Source organism: Colletotrichum spaethianum, assembly GCF_022836535.1.
Source record: "Colletotrichum spaethianum MAFF 239500 DNA, contig17, whole genome shotgun sequence".
Lineage (NCBI taxonomy): Eukaryota > Fungi > Ascomycota > Sordariomycetes > Glomerellales > Glomerellaceae > Colletotrichum > Colletotrichum spaethianum.
The window spans coordinates 311,130-328,589 of NW_026054787.1; the positions used below are offsets into that span (position 1 = coordinate 311,130).

Here is a 17,460-nt window from a genome sequence, read left to right on the forward strand (position 1 = left end):
GTCTTGATGGCCCATCCATTTAGGTTGAGCCTTTTGGCCGGTACTGTTGGTTCACTTAATGGAGTATGATCCCTTGCTTTCAGGATTAGCACCCGCCATACGATGATATGCCCATTGCTCCTTAATGACCGACTGGTTGGGCTTTCCAGTCGGAGGAGGGATGGAGGTATGGATTTCGAGGGGCATCTGATCAACGCAGTACCTTCCACCCGGCCCTCGTCCAGGGGCTTGAACCGATTCGACGGGTTTTTACATCAGCGATTACTCCAATGGGTGGGCGGGTTGTACGACCAGAAGACGTGCATCAGCATGCCGTAAAGAACGCCGGCGCGTCACCGAGACTCGTGTTGCGATGTGTCGTCTGAAAACAATTCACATACATTACACAGAGTCCGTGCTTGCCCTCATTCTACGAAAGAACTGATCCCGCATTACTTTGTACGCGATACAGCGGAACATTTGACCTGTGACGGAGTTACCCATACATATTCATTTGCGTTGTCAGGCACCCCCTAGTGTCGAACAAGCAATGCCAGCGGCCAGCAAACTCTGACGACAACCTTAGACATGCTAGGTTCCGCATCTTCTGGCCACAAAGTCGGGTCGATGTCTGATGAGTTTGGCTGACAACCCTGTAAGTGCGAGTGCTAACCATCATACCATCTCACAGACATCACTTTCCTCGTGGCACGAACGGATGGATCCTCAGCAACCGCGAGGAGTCAGCGCGCAAGAAAAAGCACTTGACTTTTGCAAGTGCTCTTCGAGCCTTGTGTCGCGAGGCGCCATGAATCCTGACACGATCTACGGTCGACATGGACAAGCCTGCTTTGTGTTTGGCTGCGGAGCTTGCTCGACGTCCCGTGGCTATTGTACGAAACGTTGATCAATATTTCTTCGACGATAGGATGTTGACTCACCAGAACCACGCAAGAGGTCACCAGGCTACGTTTATCTTCGTAATCTAGAGCTTTTGATCAAGGACTCCGGAGCTGCCGGATACTTGGAGTCAAATTATGCCATCCGACTATCCTGCCTTAATGGTGGGGTTTCACTCCGTCCTGATATCCTTCATTAACGGAATATCGCAAACACTAACCAACCGTTCGAGTTCAAAAGTGCATGTTGTTGGCTGCAATATGAATGAAGATGGCAGTCTATGTGGAAGACTCTTGCCAACACAGGACCACTCTTCAGGTTTCCACGTTGATCACGGAGCGGTGTCAAGCACCGCACAACTGGAAATCGCTTTAAGCCAGGTCATTACCAGGGCCTCGATAGGAGCTTTCAAATGTCTGGGCTGGCGTACAACCTGCAAGCTTCCGGGCGAGCCTTTTCCCGCATTGCATCACCTACATACGATCAAGACACATCCTGTTGTCCAACCATCCCATGGGCCTGGGAATCCAGTGGACACTTTACGACGGCTGTCATCACTTGTACGTCGTGAGCAAAGGCCGTGACGATAATTTCTTTTCTGCAATGCCTAGATCGGGCCTTTGGGCGGCGGTGACCCTGGTCACGGCCCCGTGTATCGCGTTGCGCAAGCTGCTCCTTATTGAGTAACACAGCCGCATGGGGCTGTCGTGTTGGAAACAATTTGTACTGGGCTGCTCTTCTGGGTCCCGGAAGTGACACAGACATATCAGATGGAGACCCCTGAGGCCCACCAAGCGGCAGTTGCAGCCAAATGTGCACTTGCTCGTGTAGCCGGCTGTGGTCACGTCCCGCGGTCGGCAACGTCAGTTGATGCAGCCGCTTTCTGCTCCGCAGGTCAAGCGCAAACTTTCAGGGTGACAGCAACGGCCAACGTTAGCGTCATGGGAAATACGGCAACCGGTGCCAGGATGGAACCACGAGGGGGAGACGTCCGTCAGTCGGTGGCACCGTGTGCTAGCAAAGAAAAAGAGCCGAGGGCGTTGTGGACAGATTGTGGCTCCCATCTCGTCACCACCTATAGCCATTCCCGACCTCATCAGGGCAACAGGATGGTGTGCTGCATGTCATCTTCAAGTCTACTTCGGCGATGCTCCCCCGATGAAGGCAAGGTGAAGCAAACAAGACTCTGGATTCGATCAGATCCATTCTCAAGGCTGCCAAACCTGCATGCGGCACCGAGTGCAAGGCCGCACCAAGTTGCATAGCCGAAAGAATCGCAGCAACGCGATTGGGAATCGGCAGATATTAAAACCCCACTAACAGTGTATAGAAGGATAGGCGGACGAGATATCTGGCCTCATTATGAAGTCATTTCTTTCTGGCACAGCGTAATATTTCATTGCCAGGCCCAGGCGAAAGCTCCATCTTCACCCCTCCGGAGTCATATCGATGGCCTTCGTTCTCCCCACTGTTGCCAAAATTGCTAAGGGGATCTGTCAAGTTTGACAGCCGCCAGGGGACCACCAGATCCAACGCTGATGGATCGGACTAGGACGATTCAAGTGGAGTGGCAAAGTCGCTAAGGGGGGTCGACGTCCAAAGATGCCTTCTGCCGACACCATGTCCCCATTCTTTCCAAGGATCAGCCAGGCTGAGGAAGCAACCCTCATAACTCAATATGCAAAACTGGCGTGACCAGCAGGGATGACAGAAGCCAGAAGCTTGCACATTGGCTTCGCAGCCCCTGAGGCCGAAGTATGGGGCTTCTTAATATCTCATCCACTCGCAACTTGTGTGCCTGCTTGTCAAGCGGCGTGCGGACAATGACCGCAGGCAAATCTGGGCTTCGCGGCCGACCTCATCCCGGAAGTCGTGCACAATTGGCAATCTTTTGGCGTTGCTTCCGAACATTTGAAACTGAACAGGCAGGTCCGACCGGTGCCAAAAAACCGATGATTGTTCTCCACCCGTTTGCCTTGATCTGACCCCGACCGGTTGACGATGATACTATATAGTTTAGTTTGGTTGCCAAACTGCTCCAGGGGAACCCTTGGAGGGGGTGCTGTAGTACCCAGGTAATGAGCCTGGCAAGACAAGAGCAGCTCCGACGACAGGGCCATACCTAGCTGACCGGCGATGCTCACCAACAATCCCTGCCGAAGACTCCCTCCTGGTCCTCATTCATTGCCACCCCTCTACACTAGGTACATAGTACTTCCCCCTTCTCCGTCCCCTGGTGCTTGAGTCCAGCCTTAACATGGTCCAAGCGTCCTGTCAAATCGTAAAAAAAACTTCATTTGGATTGGGAACACTCCCCTCCTCCTCAGCGGGTCAAGGGGAACCCCAGCACCTGTCGCGATTCCTGGCGAGCGAATCGCATTTCGTTCTCAAGGTTGGGCCAAGGACGTGAACTCCGACGACAGCGGAACATGACACCGTCATAACCTTCGACGACAGCTTATGGAAGAGTGCCAGAAAAAAAACTAAAAAACTCTCGAGATTGGATCGACCAAAGCGTAAGTCGCGCACAGGAACCTTGTGCCGCAGAAGCCCCCGAAAGTTGTTGAACGGACCGGCGATGTTTCTCGACCCCAAGCAGCTGGTCCTTTCAATTTTATTTTATTAATTTTATTTCATTTTTCATTCGAATTTTTCTGACTTTCTCGCATTCTCGTCGTGATGCCATGTCGTGCATATCTATGCCCCGCTGTCAAGCCACTGTCCGTCGATAATCGGGTATTCTCAATGAATCATTCCTGCTCATCTCCGCCGTCAGCAGGGACGGGGCCTTGGCTTCTCGTTTTCCTTTTTCCCCTTTCTTTTCTTTTTCCTCCTTAGCAGTGAGAAGGTCTGGTAACGTACACAGTACAGGATCTCACTGCTTGTCGGATCCCTCCACACCCACCACCACCATCCCATTGAGTAGTTGGCATCCAAGGAGGGGGGGAGCCTTGACATGTCACATCTGCCAGCCAGTCGCATCTTGTCGATTTCCCTTTGACAGCAACCGTTGGACGACACAGACCCCACCACCCTCTGAACCTGTCGCGAAAGAAGAAACATCAGTCCGCGCCCGCACAGAGAGAGAAAAAAAAAAGGCACTGATCTGTTTGCTGTTTCTGGACGACACTTGCGAGGCTTGAGGTGAAGCTTGTCACAGGACAATACAGCCTTCCCGTCGCTTTGGTTCTCACACACATGGCCTGACGCCGTACAACCTAACCTACCTGTCAATTACGGACGTTTTTGACACCCGGTCAGAGCGAAATTTGTCGTTTTTCGGCCCCAGGGCTGCCTTCGTCTGCGTGCGCAGTGGATTGGTCGGTCGGGACCTCTGACAGCTCTGCAAAGAACCTAACAAGAGCTGCAGACACACAGATGTTCGATCTCGGCCCCCTCTTTGCGTTCGCTGGCTTGCAAGCCAGCGGCGCCGGACGTTCGTCCTTGCCACGCATTGCTACCAGAAAAACCGGGCTGGGAATGGCCGTACTGGGGGCGGGTACACATCAACACATGTTCGCAACATCAGACCAGGCACCAACCGGTCTTGTCTCACTGGACCGTTGTTCGTACTGGGACGATCTTGAGACCGAAGTACCGTGGATGCATTTTCCTTTCGACATTGGATCCAACCTGCATACTTTCGGATCGGAGACCTAGAACTAATCCACCCCAGCCCCAGCAACCCAGATCAAACCACTCTACAACGCGGGCGCTACTCTCAACCCACTAGAAACGAGGTTGGACAAGAATAGCCTGAAGGACGTTCTCATTCCCATACCTTCTCCAATCGTATGATGATGAACCAACACAACGTTACCTTTTCTGATGCAAACGAGCCCAAAAAAAATAAAAATAAAATACCACTGAGGAAACCAAAAAAGAAGATCGCGGGATCTACTCAGTGGCCCGCCACCCGTCCATGATCAACCCCTCCAACTGCTGCAGCCTGGTAAATTCTCCGCGAATTACGATTTCAGAGATACGGTCTACCCTTTCCCGTCCTTTGACAAATCAAACAAGGCATGGATGTGCCTGCTTTGCATGTCTGTTTGAATCTGCCCCGTGTCTCTCATCTATTATGGTATGTCTTGATAGCAGAGCCAAACCTTGATCAGAACGGATGACGTGATACCCGAGCTTCCGGGTTCAAGGGCGGAGAGAAACATGAAGACGGAGACGGGAAAAGGAGAGAGAAAGAGGTGGAGGGAGGGGGGCCATGCGGAAATCCAAAACGTAAGAAATGCTATTTGACATCCTTTGTTCAAGACGAACGGGCAGCAAGCGACCCATGGTGTTGTCTGGTGTGTCCTTGCCTCATAACTTTGATGGATGTGCTTGACAAGCGACCCCTTCCATCGCGCTCCCACCCCCCTTCCCCAGACGGAAACATCTGAAGGACGACAGAACACAAGGTACGACAGGCTGTGCTGGAGGGGTTGGCCCTCAACCTCCCCTCCCCCATCACGTCTCGACTCCGCTGTTCGCGAGTTGCGTTCCTCCCATGAACCCGGTCCATGAGTGCCTCGGAAAAAGGACAGGCGAGAGCGTTGCTTTCGCCTCCATCTCCAAACGAGTATGCAACTGCTCTCCCATGAACATGCCCGGCAAAAGAACGGATGAAAACCCCACGGCACAAGACGCGACTGGACGACCACATTGAGACGGGGGGCATGGAGACGTAGGTGAAGGAGCAGGGGACCATGATATGCCAAAACCCAATGCTTTTGTCCCGATATAGCCCATGTTCCATAAGATAGAGAAATAAAAGCACACGCAGTCACGCACACACAATACAGATGCTTTCTGTTACCCAAACGTTGCCACCCCGTGCTAGCCTTTTTGTTTGTCTTTTGGGTTTGAATCGCTGGCTCGTTCCAAAACCTGAAAAGGACGCCAAACCTACGCGTGCGAGACCAGACCAAACCAAAGTATGCCAATGTCGATGGAATGCTGCCCCTGATCCTAAAACTTCAAGTGAAGAAGAGGCGGTGGGTGGGAAGGACGAGCAGCCGTCATGGTTGCTCCTTGCCCCTCTCCCTCGGGTGCCTGACAACAAAAATGGCCGAACCCGAAAAAACACGAAGGAGCACCGTCAAGACGAACGGCCACGCCCGCGACCGTCGCATCGTCTCCAGGCAAAGGCATTGGGACCAGGCACCACAGTACCTTCCTGAACAGATTTATGCTCGCCGCAGAACCTTATTTAGGAAACCGCCCCGGCCCCTTCTGGGCGTTTCATCCTCGGACGGGCCACCGCCGGCGGCGGCGTCCCTCGTCCCGTCTTTCCCTCCGAGTCCGCCGTGGTGATCCTGGTGGTGGTGATGGCCCGGGCCTGGGGGGAAGGATGAGAGGGATGAGACGGGAATGTGATCGCTCGCTTGCTGGGCATCCCCCTTGGCGATCTTGACGTACGAATCGTCCGACAGCGTCGAGACGGCCGCCCCCGAGTCAAAGTACGCGTGGTAACCCTCCGCGGCGAGTTTCGACAGTCCCGAGGGAGTGTTGGCGCTGGTGATTCTGGTGTCACGAGAAGGGGCAGCAGAGGCATCGACAGATGCGTCGGCAGGTCTCCCCTGCCGGATGTAGGAGAGGCCTCTGTCGAGATACTCGACGAGCGGCGCTTTTGTATCAAGAGCCGAGGCGGTGGTGCTGTCCCTTTCGCCACCTCCGCCTTTGTCTTCGCCGCCTCCATTCCCGGCAGAGTAGTCCGTAGGCGAGCCGTCCCATCTCGTTCCCCTTGTTTGCCCTGTCGATACTTCCTCAGATGCTGCCGTTGCTGTCTCGGTACCAGTGCCAACGGGTGGCGCCTCGGCAGCGGCCCCACGGCTGCTGCCCTGGATGTCCAGGGCTTTGCGGTAGAGGTCCGGGACGCGACGTCGGAATTCGGCTTCGAGGTCTCGTTCATGCTGGCTCATGGCCCGCGCGCGAGTCGAGCTGGCTGACGGGTTAGGACTTGATGATGGGTTCACTCTGCCTTCATTGTCAATTTGCATCAGCAGCTCCTCGTACTGGGCCCTCCTCGCCGCGTCATCATTTACTGACGATGTCGATTTCTGGTTGCTGTCTCGAAGGAGGGTTTCCGCGTATGCCCTGGCCTCGTCCGTCATCTTGGATCCGGCGATGGATTTGCTGTAGGACACGCTGAATTCCCTGTAATGGCCTTTGAGAACGAAACATCGACCACGCCAGCCCCAGCTCTTGAACTTGTCGTATAGTACGTCGGCTAGAGGACATTCCCCGGGAGAGTCCACGGCGCGGGCGTAGAGTACCATGCAGCTTGCCGACTGCCATTCTCCGAACTTTTGTCTGCTTTCGTGATCCGGGAAGGCGCGCTCGATCATGTCGAACGATGCATCTTGTACAAAGCTTAGGGGCGCACGAAGGTTGATGGCGCCTCTAATATGGGATTTTTCATAGTCGGCTGGTGGTCTGAGGTCAATCAGTAGTATCCTGCCGGCGGGCAAGATCTCAATGATTTTATTGAGGTGATGGGGCAGTATCATCTGAGCTCCATGGGTTGCCTCTGGAGCCGGGTCATTCATCTTGAGCTTTTGAAATTGCTGCGAGACGATATCTCTTTCCCGCCGATAATGGAACCAGGCCTGTAAGGGTCAGTGACGCATTCTCCTGTCGTGAGCGTTAGAGATACCTACATCGACGTGCCATAGTTCTATACCCAGATTTGAGGCAACAAAGTTCTTCTGGTCGTCGTTGGGCATAGGTTCTTGCCGGTAGTATTGCTGGAGTAGCGTCTCGACGTGCTGTGAGAACCTAGGCGGCTCGGGTATATCGCGGAAGACAGTTGTACGTGCACTTCTCTGCTGATTGGGTATCATCGTCCTCGTGATCACCGCCTCAGATGAAGCTTGAGAAGATGAAGTGAGTTGGCGCTGAAGAATGCCGGGTGATGCTGCAGGATTCGCAGGCCGCAACGGCCGCGAGGTACCACCAAGCGGCGATGAGGATGGTGATACTACTGGCGACCCCGGGCCTGCGAGCTGTCCTTCTGTGTCTCGTCTTGAACCTGGCCCGTCGCTAAAAGAGAACGATTGTAGACCAGCTACTTGCTGGTTCATGACGCTGCCCGTCTCCGTCGGAGCATATGTGTATGTATGGTCGGTAAAGAACGTATTCATCGACGCAGAGTCAGGTTGTATCCTGTCAGATACTGCACGAGAGCCTCTGCTGGTTGGTACTTGGACTTCAGCCTCTTCTTTTTGTGTCTTCTGGGCCACAAGGTTGTTTGACCTAATGAAAGCTACAAAAGAGGTGGCATGGTCCTCAGGCAGGAGGTCCCATACCATCACCGGCATGGACACAAGGAGAAGTGTAGAGTGGCTTTTGAAAACACCCTGAACCTTGACGTACTTGGCCATGGCCGGGAAGTTGGACAGCCACTGTTCCCATGCGTTGAGATCCAGCTGCTGATCATCTTCTAGCGCGAGTGAAATCATGACATGAGGTGTATCCTCATTCGGCTCGCCAGAGATGGGGGCACCTGGCCCTCGCCCACCAGGCAATCCCTCAGGCGCTTCACTCCCATCTACGGCCGCTGCGACCTCCTGAGGAGGCGAGGGCGGCCTTTTCTCAGCGGGTACGACTCGGGATAACTCGATGCTCGGTGCCTTGTGGTTAGCCGTCATCATGAAATGAACGGGAGTCGACCTGGCCTCGAAGAGCTTGCCATTGATGGTGACGGGACGTGGGTGCTTCAAACGGGCGAGCACTTCGGCGTGTAGCATCGCCGCAGAAAAGGCGCGGAGGCGCCATTCCTGCATCACCTCGATCAGGGCGTTTGTGAAGGAGTAGCGACCCGGGTCTGGGGCGATGGCATCCCAGCTCGAGGCGGAGATGGTCTCGGTGATGCTATTGCCGTTGGGAAACGTTGCGCTTGCAGCCCCGGCGCAGCAGTCGAGAAGGATAAGAACGTCGGATGCCGAACGTTCCAGCAATGTCTGGATCGCAGACCACTGAAGCCAAGGCGAGTCGGGATGCCGTGTTCTAATGACGTATGAGGACGAATGTTCCAAGCTACGAGCGTTGCGATTACTTACGCGCACCAAGTACTCTGTCTCGACTCGTCTATCCTGGCGTGTCCACCGTAGTAGACTAAAAAGAGAGTGTCTTGGGCCTCGTGGTCTTTGATCAGCTTCCCCACTTGCATCATGAGCTCTAGATGTGAGTTTTCGGACGGTATGGGGAAGATTTCTGTGTTAAAGGCATAGTCCTCGCGGAGACACCTTTCCAGGTCCTCCAGCTCAGGCAGCACAAAGAGGTCATCACAGCCCCAGTGGAGCAGCAAGGCCTGGACCTTCGTATACCGCTGCGAGGACCTCCCGCGGTTGGGAAATGCTCGGTTGGCGGACTAGGACTATGTTAGTAAATGACCGAGGCGGGTTCGGTTAATGGTCCGCCGAGACTTACATCCTCCAAAGTCTGCGCGAAGCTGTCGAGATGCTTCACATGATAGCTCACGCGGCTGACATCGTGGGTGGCGGTACGGGGCGCATCGCCGGAGCTGGATCCGTACTGAGCAAGACCAGCTTGTGAGCTTACTTGGACTCTACGCGACTGGTGTGTCGAGACCCTTGCACCTACAGTCGAGTCTGCACTGCCTACGCTGTTGCCGTCGGCGGGCCGTCGCGACCGGATAGTCACGTAGGGCTGATAGTCGCCCATTTCTGCGGATGCCTCGCGCTTCTTTGGCCCTTCCTTCGCTTGCTTAGAGAATGGCGGGGTATCTACCGGAGCGGCCAAGATATCGCAAAGGTCAGTGGAATCTGCGGCGTGGGATGTCGTTCGCTACAAGGTGTTGATGAAATGCATATCGCGATGAGAGACGACACTAGGAGGGACGTAATAGCCAGAAAGACTGCAGTCTCGGAAGCGGCGTCTGATGCATCGTCGAGCAAGATCAACGAACAGTCTCTTGGTCGAGATGAGAAAAAGTCGAGGAGAGACGTCGGCGGTGTTTTCTGACATTGGCGCCGTTCGTCTCGGTGGACGTAGGGCGGGTGGCATCCCACTTTCGCGCGAACGTCGGTAGCCAAAGCGGTTTAGCGTCATCCAGGCGCCGGTGACCTAATGAGGTCAAGACGGCTGGGCAGGTGGATCAACCTGCAAAAGCTGGCGTCTATCTTGGGCACGTGCCGGCTTTGTGTCTTATCTGATGTGGCTGGTTCTTATCTAAGGCGGGTGCATGTGGCTCATCCTCCAGAAAGCGGACAGGATACCTAGTTATGTGTTGGTCTTCCAGGTGGAGGGGCCCTGAATAGACCCTTGTTGTATCTGAGCTTAGCCACTAAAGCCCACTGGAGCTGTAGCTCGATCGCCCCTCAACCCCCGCCGAACTGGGTGCCGAACTGGAGCTGCACACTTTCTGTACCGAGCGAGGTGTCCTCAGCAACGGGCCTCCGATGTCGATGCCAACGGACCCATCCGAGCACACGCTGTTCACTCACTGATCATTTCTACACCATTCACGTCACCGAGGAGCCCACTTTCATCGGCAGTACTACCTTGTGTGCAATCTGTCTATCGCAAAGTATCAGTCAGGGTTTCGTATTGACCGGAAGTCGGTTGCCGAGACCACCGTCGTGCTGCATCCGACATTATCAACATGCGTCAACGAATTACCTTCATTCACAAGCCCAGCGATGGCGTGCCGCCAGAGTCTCTCGAGGTCAGCAATGCCGGTGTCAAGGGCCCTGAGATCTTGTCCGTCCGGGAAGACAGAGTCACACTGGCTTTGGAGGAGCTTCCGTCTGAGCTTTCCCAGCTTCTGAGTGAGAGCCACGAGCTGCATATCAGATGGGTCAGTCCTTTGGTCTATGACACCATCGGACCCTTAGCTTCGAGGGTGTCGCCTGGCTTTCACCTCTTTTACACGCCGAAGAGGGAAGGGGAAGGGGAATGGGACGGGTGAGTTGGCGTGGTACACGGTAAAGATACAAGCGTTGACATGAGCGCAGGACAAAACTATGTGAAGCTCTCAAGAACGCCTTTGGTGGCAGCGGCTGCTCATCGTCCGAGGTACGGACTATCACCATCTTAGATTTGATTATGCAGTCCGCCGTCTAACAGACCATCTAGTCATTCACAAGTCTTCCAAATGACCGATTCTCTCATTCCGCCGCCCTCCAATACTACCAACCGCTAGAGGACCTTACCGCATTCACACAGTACGCAGCCGAACAGCTCTGCCCGGCATCAGACACCGCCTGCAAGTCCCGCGCCGAAGAACTCAAGACAGCAGCGTCTTTCGACATATCCTACGACACAATCTCACACGCTCTCAAACTCACGGCCCAATGGCCCTACGGCAAGCATCGCGTCTCCGTCGCCTCGACGCCCAACCACCGCACCGAAGTCGGTATCCTCACTACCGACGACTCCTCGAAGCCTGAGCCCCACGAGATTGGCATGGCCGGCGGCCTCACAGTGCTCGGCGAGCACAAGAAGCCGTCCCCCGTCCTCTTCAATGTGCCCGCCCGCCACCGCCTGCATGGGGGCGCCTCCTCCTCCCCAAGCTCCTTCTCCGCAAAGTTCCTTGAGCCGACGGGCCTGCACCCGACGCTGCAGCTCGCACTCACCTCGGCCAAGCCCCCGGTGGATGACGCATACTGCGCCGTCCATGCGCATCTGACGCTACCAAAGACCGTCTTCGCCGACCGCTACCAGCTCGCCGATGACCTCTTCCTACAGTCCAAGAACCTCACAGCCCTGCGCTACTCCACCTCACCCGTCGACCTCGAGGCACCTGCTTACGCCACGAAACCATGGGGCTCCGGCGTCCTGCTCGAGCTCAAGCCGCCAGCAACGGAGAAGGACGAGGAATGGACAGCGGAGGTGCCGCTGCACCTGCGGTACCTCGAACCGGCCGCCGGCGGTTATACGGACGTGGAGGTACCCTACCCAGCCGTGTTCTGGGCGTGCTCCTCCGAAGAGGGCACAAAGTTCCCGAGCAGCCCCTTTGAGAGGGTGAACTTGGGCTACGACGCGTTGTTCGGACCGCGTACAGTCTTTTGGCACGTCGATCCGCGACCTGTTGCAGGGTCGGAGGCCGAGGGCGGCTGTCGGCTGTCGAGCATCGTGCGGGTGCCGGTCCTTGAAGCCGAGCAGGCCGAGTGGGTTCGGGTCGGGACGGCGGCCGCGGTGGTGGTGGGATTCGCGTGGGTTCTGTGGAGGCTCATCGCTACCTATTCGAAGTCGGGGTACCGCAAGAGTGGCGAGGTTGATGAGAAAAAGAAGCAGTAGTTTTTAGGATCTTTCATGGTGGAAACCCAGACAAACTGCCTATACTAGTTGAATATGAAATGAGGCTCATCTTGCATTTCCCAGGTTCTAAGTTCGACGCACAGTGTGCTGCGGCTTTGCACGGCGCGGATGTGGCGGAGCTACCAACAAACTGGCGCGGCGGCGGGGAAGACTTCTAGGTGAACGTCGCCTAATCATCTTAAACGTCTTGCTAGTGGATTTTCTTCTTCACTGAAACTCGGTCCGAGTTGTTCTGTGTTTTTTTTCTTCAAGTACTGTCAGTCCTTTCCCATGAAGGCTCAGCCCCAGCCATGATCTCCTACGTCATCGGCCTTGTGGCGGTCCTCGTCTTCTTCGCCGATCCCATCACCCGGCTCTTCTCTCCGTCCGGGCCTGGTGGCCGAGGCCGGATGATCCGGACGCCCCGGCCGCAGATGAACGAGTCGCTCCTCGCCATCGAGTACCTCAACGCCACGGCGCTTTCGTGCCCGTCCGATACGTACTCGGTGCGCATCTTCTCCAAAGAGCCGCTGGTGTTGTACATCGAGGGATTTCTTAGCTCCGAGGAAAGGGCGCATTTGCTCGAGATTAGGTATGGAGGCGCATTTTCACTTTCATTCTTAAACCCGGCCTCAATAATGGCTCCTTTTCCAATTTGTTGTCATGTTACGACACCTTTGCGTTCGTATTCGCAAGTGATATCGCTACATGCTCACAAACCTTCCAGCCAACCCCTCTTCGAACCTGCAACAATTACTCACGACGGCGCTGGTGTCCAGCGCGACACCTCGATCCGCGAGTCCGAGGTCGCCATGGTCCCACGCACCGACGTCGTCCGCTGCATCGAGGCCCGCGCCCGCGCGCTGCAGGGCTGGCGCGAGGAGCTCTGGGTCGAGAGGTTGCGTACGCAGCGCTACGTTGAGGGTGGACACTACTCGTACCACTTTGACTGGAGCGCGAACCGTGGTGGATGGGGGAGAGTGAGCAGCATGATGGTCTGGGTCGACGCACGCGACGAGAATGAGACGCCTGGAGAGGGTGAGGGCGATGGCCTCGTCGGTGGTGGGACGGAGTTTCCGTTATTGAGAGTCCCGGGTGTCAAGGAAAGGTGGTGCCGGTTTGTTGAATGCGGTGAGAAGAGAGAAGAAAGGGATGACAGGCAGGAAATGGGTGAGGGCGATGACGAGGAGAATGGAGTTGTGTTCAAGGCAATCCCCGGAAATGCGGTCTTTTGGGAGAATTTTCGCGCCGATGGGAGTGGTGCTGGGTATGATGAGACGTGGCATGCGGGTTTGCCCGTCAAGAAAGGCGTCAAGGTCGGCTTGAATATCTGGAGTACGGGACGGATAGACTAGGCTGATTTCTGGGTGGCCCACGTCTTTCAAGGTAGTTCGGCCTAATTGTGTTCAGGAAGAAGATCTTTTGTATTCTAGGTGGATGCTACGATATCAAGAAGTCGCGTGACAACTATAAACCAATAGTTACCCTCTCTTCCCGCTGTTTACCGTATTTACATGTTGCCAAATCACCCAAGCGGCCTTGTCTGGCCTCATGTCTGTGATGTCAAGCTCCATCTCCAACTCTCCTCCGCATCGGAAAATCTCCTCGTCCTCCCGGATTCTGCGCAGAACCTCTCCGTCAACCAACTTTGTGCTCTGTCTACTCTCGCCGCGACGGCTTCTGCCCTCAAGTCTTTGCAGGTTAGCTTTGAATTCACAATGCAGGACGATCGAGATGAATGGCACGCCCCTCACGTCGGCCGCTTTTTGATAATCTCTCACTCCCGCACATCCCGCAGCGCTTGATTCGCGCGAGTCTGTGAAGACGAAGGTTGTGTTTTTCAAATATGGGTGTGTAGCGATAGCATGCAGAGCGTGTCTGCGGAAGTCTGCCCTTAACTCTTCATACCCTTCAGACCCTCGGTCGAGCACCGCAGCTACGGGATCAATCACCAGGTGGTTGTGGAACATCCTGCTTCCTTGGACAAGCTTCGAGATCTCGTTGGCTATAGTAAGCTTGCCAACACCGGGGAACCCGTTAATGTAAATGAAGCACGGCATTACGGGGTCGTACATCGTTTGTAGAAGAATCAGCGTGGTAAAGAGGCTTGTTCGAGATTTTTCCAAGAGATAGATTTGACCCGAGCCAAGTTTATCTCGATCCGTATTGAGTGTAGGATGCTTTATCCGTCTGATAGTGGTATGGGGGGGTTTTTCTTTTGTGCTAAACTAACCTCAAACATTTTATAAATCATCCGCTGTTGCCTCAGACCAAAGTGCCAAGTGACTCACAGGTCTAAAGCAGTGTCTGCCAACCTGTTTTAGCATACATGTTCTTAGATGTCGACAATGTCTTTAGTTTACACCCGATACTTTAGCTTTCTGGATACCCTCGAGCACACTTCCACGTTGAACGACTGGTGATCAATGGGTCGATATGAGTTTTTGCATTGTGAACAACTCATAACAATGCTTCTGGGTTGAAAATCCTCTTAATCTGATCTGAAGACAGACAATGCAATGAATATTGATAGGCATGTCCATCTTAGCCTTATGCTACCAACTAATGTTTGACGTTGTTAGACACGATAAACTCAGTTGCTTGAGTTTGTTCGCGGTGAAGATTCTTAGCGCTGACACCACGTGATGCGTCCGGTGCGAGTTTCTCTACTATCTACCTATACAAGGGACGAAGTCGCAATCCCACAAATGAGCCTTCTGGGTCTGCTAGGCCCCATTTCAGGCGACCTTACACATCTTGGAGAGACCTGTTTCGCATCTCTATCTTGAATATATACACATACGCGAATTACGAACTACTATTTCACTGCAACGCCTTCTGGCTTTGAGTGTTAACTAAGGGCGTGATCGATGACTGCGGTAAGAACTGAAATGTGCAATAAGAATTTCAAATGTGTAATAACACTAGCCACAAGTACCCTCTAAACTCAAATTGTGTTGCACTAGGCCTAAAATAAGAGGGTATATCATAATTATAGTTCTAGATTATAGAACTTTACGTTATTACATATTTATTATATACCTTAATAAAAAAAGACTTTATATAGTATAAATTATTAGTTATTTTTTATTTTTTTATATAAATTCTTATTATATTTAAAACTTATATTAATATTACTATAGTTATTATTATACTTTAAAAATTATTTTCTTATTACTTATTACTATAATTAATTATTATAAATAATTTATTATAAAATTTAATTATTTTATTATAATAGCTATATTTAATATTATTATAATAAAATATTAAGCTAATAAAAATAAAAATAAAAAAAAAGTTATTAATAATAATAGTATTATAACTATATACTAAATATATTAAAAGCTTTTTTTTAATTTAAATTATTATTTTTTATACCTCTTTTACTTTAATAAATAGTAATTTTAAGTATTATTAAAATAACTTATAAATAATATACTTTTATAGTTATTTTAAAACCTTTTTATTAAATAAAAAGTACTTATTTATTTATTTATTTTATCTTATAGTAGTAATTTTAGCTAATAAGCTATTATTTATTTTTTTTATATTAATTAATTAACTATATCTCTAGTCTAAAATAAAGTTTTATTATACTTTATAAAGCTTTATAAGGTATATATTATTCTTTATAAAAAAACTAAAGTCTTAAAAGAAATTAAAAGTAATAAAAAACTAAGTAAATACTTTACTAGTTATATTAAAATAGTTAATAGTATATTTATTAGTGTATATATTTCTATTACTATTTAAAGGAAATAGTATAATTAAAAAAAAATAGTTTTTTAAAATATCTTTATTATTATTTATTTTAATAATAGCTTTTTATTTATACTTATTAAAGCTAAAAGGTTAATTTATAATACTAGTTTAATTAATTTTATAAATATTAAAAGGTTTAAAGTCTTTAAAGGTTAGTATTTTTTAAGGGATATAAGGTTTAGTGTTTAGAATAGTATTATTATTCCTTATTTAAAAACTTATTATTATTTATAAGATTTTAGGGATATAAATAAACTACTAGAAATAGCTTAAAAGTTATATAATCTTTAATATAGTTATCTTTAAATAATTATTAAGTAGGTATTTAGTTATTTAAAATAAAAATAAAAAATAATTACCTTTTTAGCCTTAAAGTATAGCTTAAATATATAAGTATAAATTATTTATATAGTAATAGGCCTATATAATTTTTTATTTTATTATATTAAGAATAAGGGGTATAATAGTAATATAAAAAATTAGTTTAATATAAATAAAGTTAATAAAAAAGCTAATAGGTAGTATTTAGGTTAAAGTATAAGATAAATTTATAAAAAGATAACTAAAATAATATAAGAATAGTAATAAGTATAAAAGAAATAGAAATTACTATAACTAATTACTATAATTTATACTTTTCCCCTTTAAATATCTTTTATTATCTCTTTAATAAAATTAAAGTTATAAGCTTATATAGCCTTATAAGCTATACTAAAAACCTTTTTCTAAGAGGTTAAGTATACCTTAATAAGTAACTAAAGCTAGAAATAAAGCAATAAAACCTCTTATAGAGGCTTAAAAGCCTTTATTATTAAGTAACTAAATCTTATAGTTACCTCTAAGTTAAAAGTAACTTTATTTTATATCTTTATAGGACTAAAAAAAATCTTTTTTTAAGAAAATAAAGTAAAAGAGCTTTAAACTTATATTTATATTAGTAATTTATAGTAATTAGTTATAGTAATTAGCTTACCTTTTTAACTAACTACTTAATAGTTAACTTAAAGTCTTAAGTTAAATAGTAATATTAAATAGTATAAAAAAAACTTTTATTCTATTAACTTATAGTAAAATAATATTAGAGAATAAATTACTTAAAAAATAATTAATTAATAAAGTTTATTAGTTATAAAATTTTAATTTTATTTATTTTTTTTTCTAGTAAAAATAAGAAATAATTTTTAAAAGCTTATAGTCTTTAAAAGTAAAGACCTTCTAATACTTAGTTAAGACTAACTAAAAAAAAGATTCTTTTTTTATAAAAATATCTATAGTAACTAATAGACTTTAACTAAGCTAAAGAAAGCCTATTTTAAAAGTAACTTTAAAGTAAATAAAAAGTTAAACCTTTAAGTAATAAACCTTAGTAAAAAGCTAGTTAAGAGCTATATACTAGTAGTTAGTTATATAATAGTACTCTTAGCAAATAAGATCCTAGTTTTATTAGCGATTTATAGTAATTTTTTATAGTAATTACTTACTTTTTTATGTTTAGTAATAAGTACTTATATCTTTTACTAAATATTAATACTTTTAATAAAAAAAAAACTAACCTTA

General features: G+C 49.0%; 3 protein-coding genes across 3 annotated transcripts; 2 read left to right on the forward strand and 1 right to left on the reverse strand.

Moving 5' to 3' along the window:
* Nucleotides 1–6,062: 6,062 nt before the first annotated feature.
* ColSpa_06891 (uncharacterized protein) lies at nt 6,063–9,561 on the reverse strand (the record flags this gene model as incomplete). Its single annotated transcript, XM_049273103.1, has 4 exons — nt 6,063–7,484; nt 7,536–8,883; nt 8,937–9,247; nt 9,307–9,561. 4 exons carry the CDS (start codon nt 9,559–9,561, stop codon nt 6,063–6,065), a joined length of 3,336 nt encoding a protein of 1,111 aa, XP_049129060.1.
* Nucleotides 9,562–10,501: 940 nt separating this feature from the next.
* On the forward strand, nt 10,502–12,138 carry ColSpa_06892 (protein pbn1; the record flags this gene model as incomplete). The annotated part of the gene is made up of 3 exons (XM_049273104.1): nt 10,502–10,803; nt 10,854–10,914; nt 10,975–12,138. The coding sequence occupies 3 exons, from the start codon at nt 10,502–10,504 to the stop codon at nt 12,136–12,138; spliced, it is 1,527 nt and encodes a 508-aa protein (XP_049129061.1).
* Nucleotides 12,139–12,449: 311 nt separating this feature from the next.
* On the forward strand, nt 12,450–13,493 carry ColSpa_06893 (prolyl 4-hydroxylase 5; the record flags this gene model as incomplete). The annotated part of the gene is made up of 2 exons (XM_049273105.1): nt 12,450–12,730; nt 12,866–13,493. The coding sequence occupies 2 exons, from the start codon at nt 12,450–12,452 to the stop codon at nt 13,491–13,493; spliced, it is 909 nt and encodes a 302-aa protein (XP_049129062.1).
* Nucleotides 13,494–17,460: the final 3,967 nt, after the last annotated feature.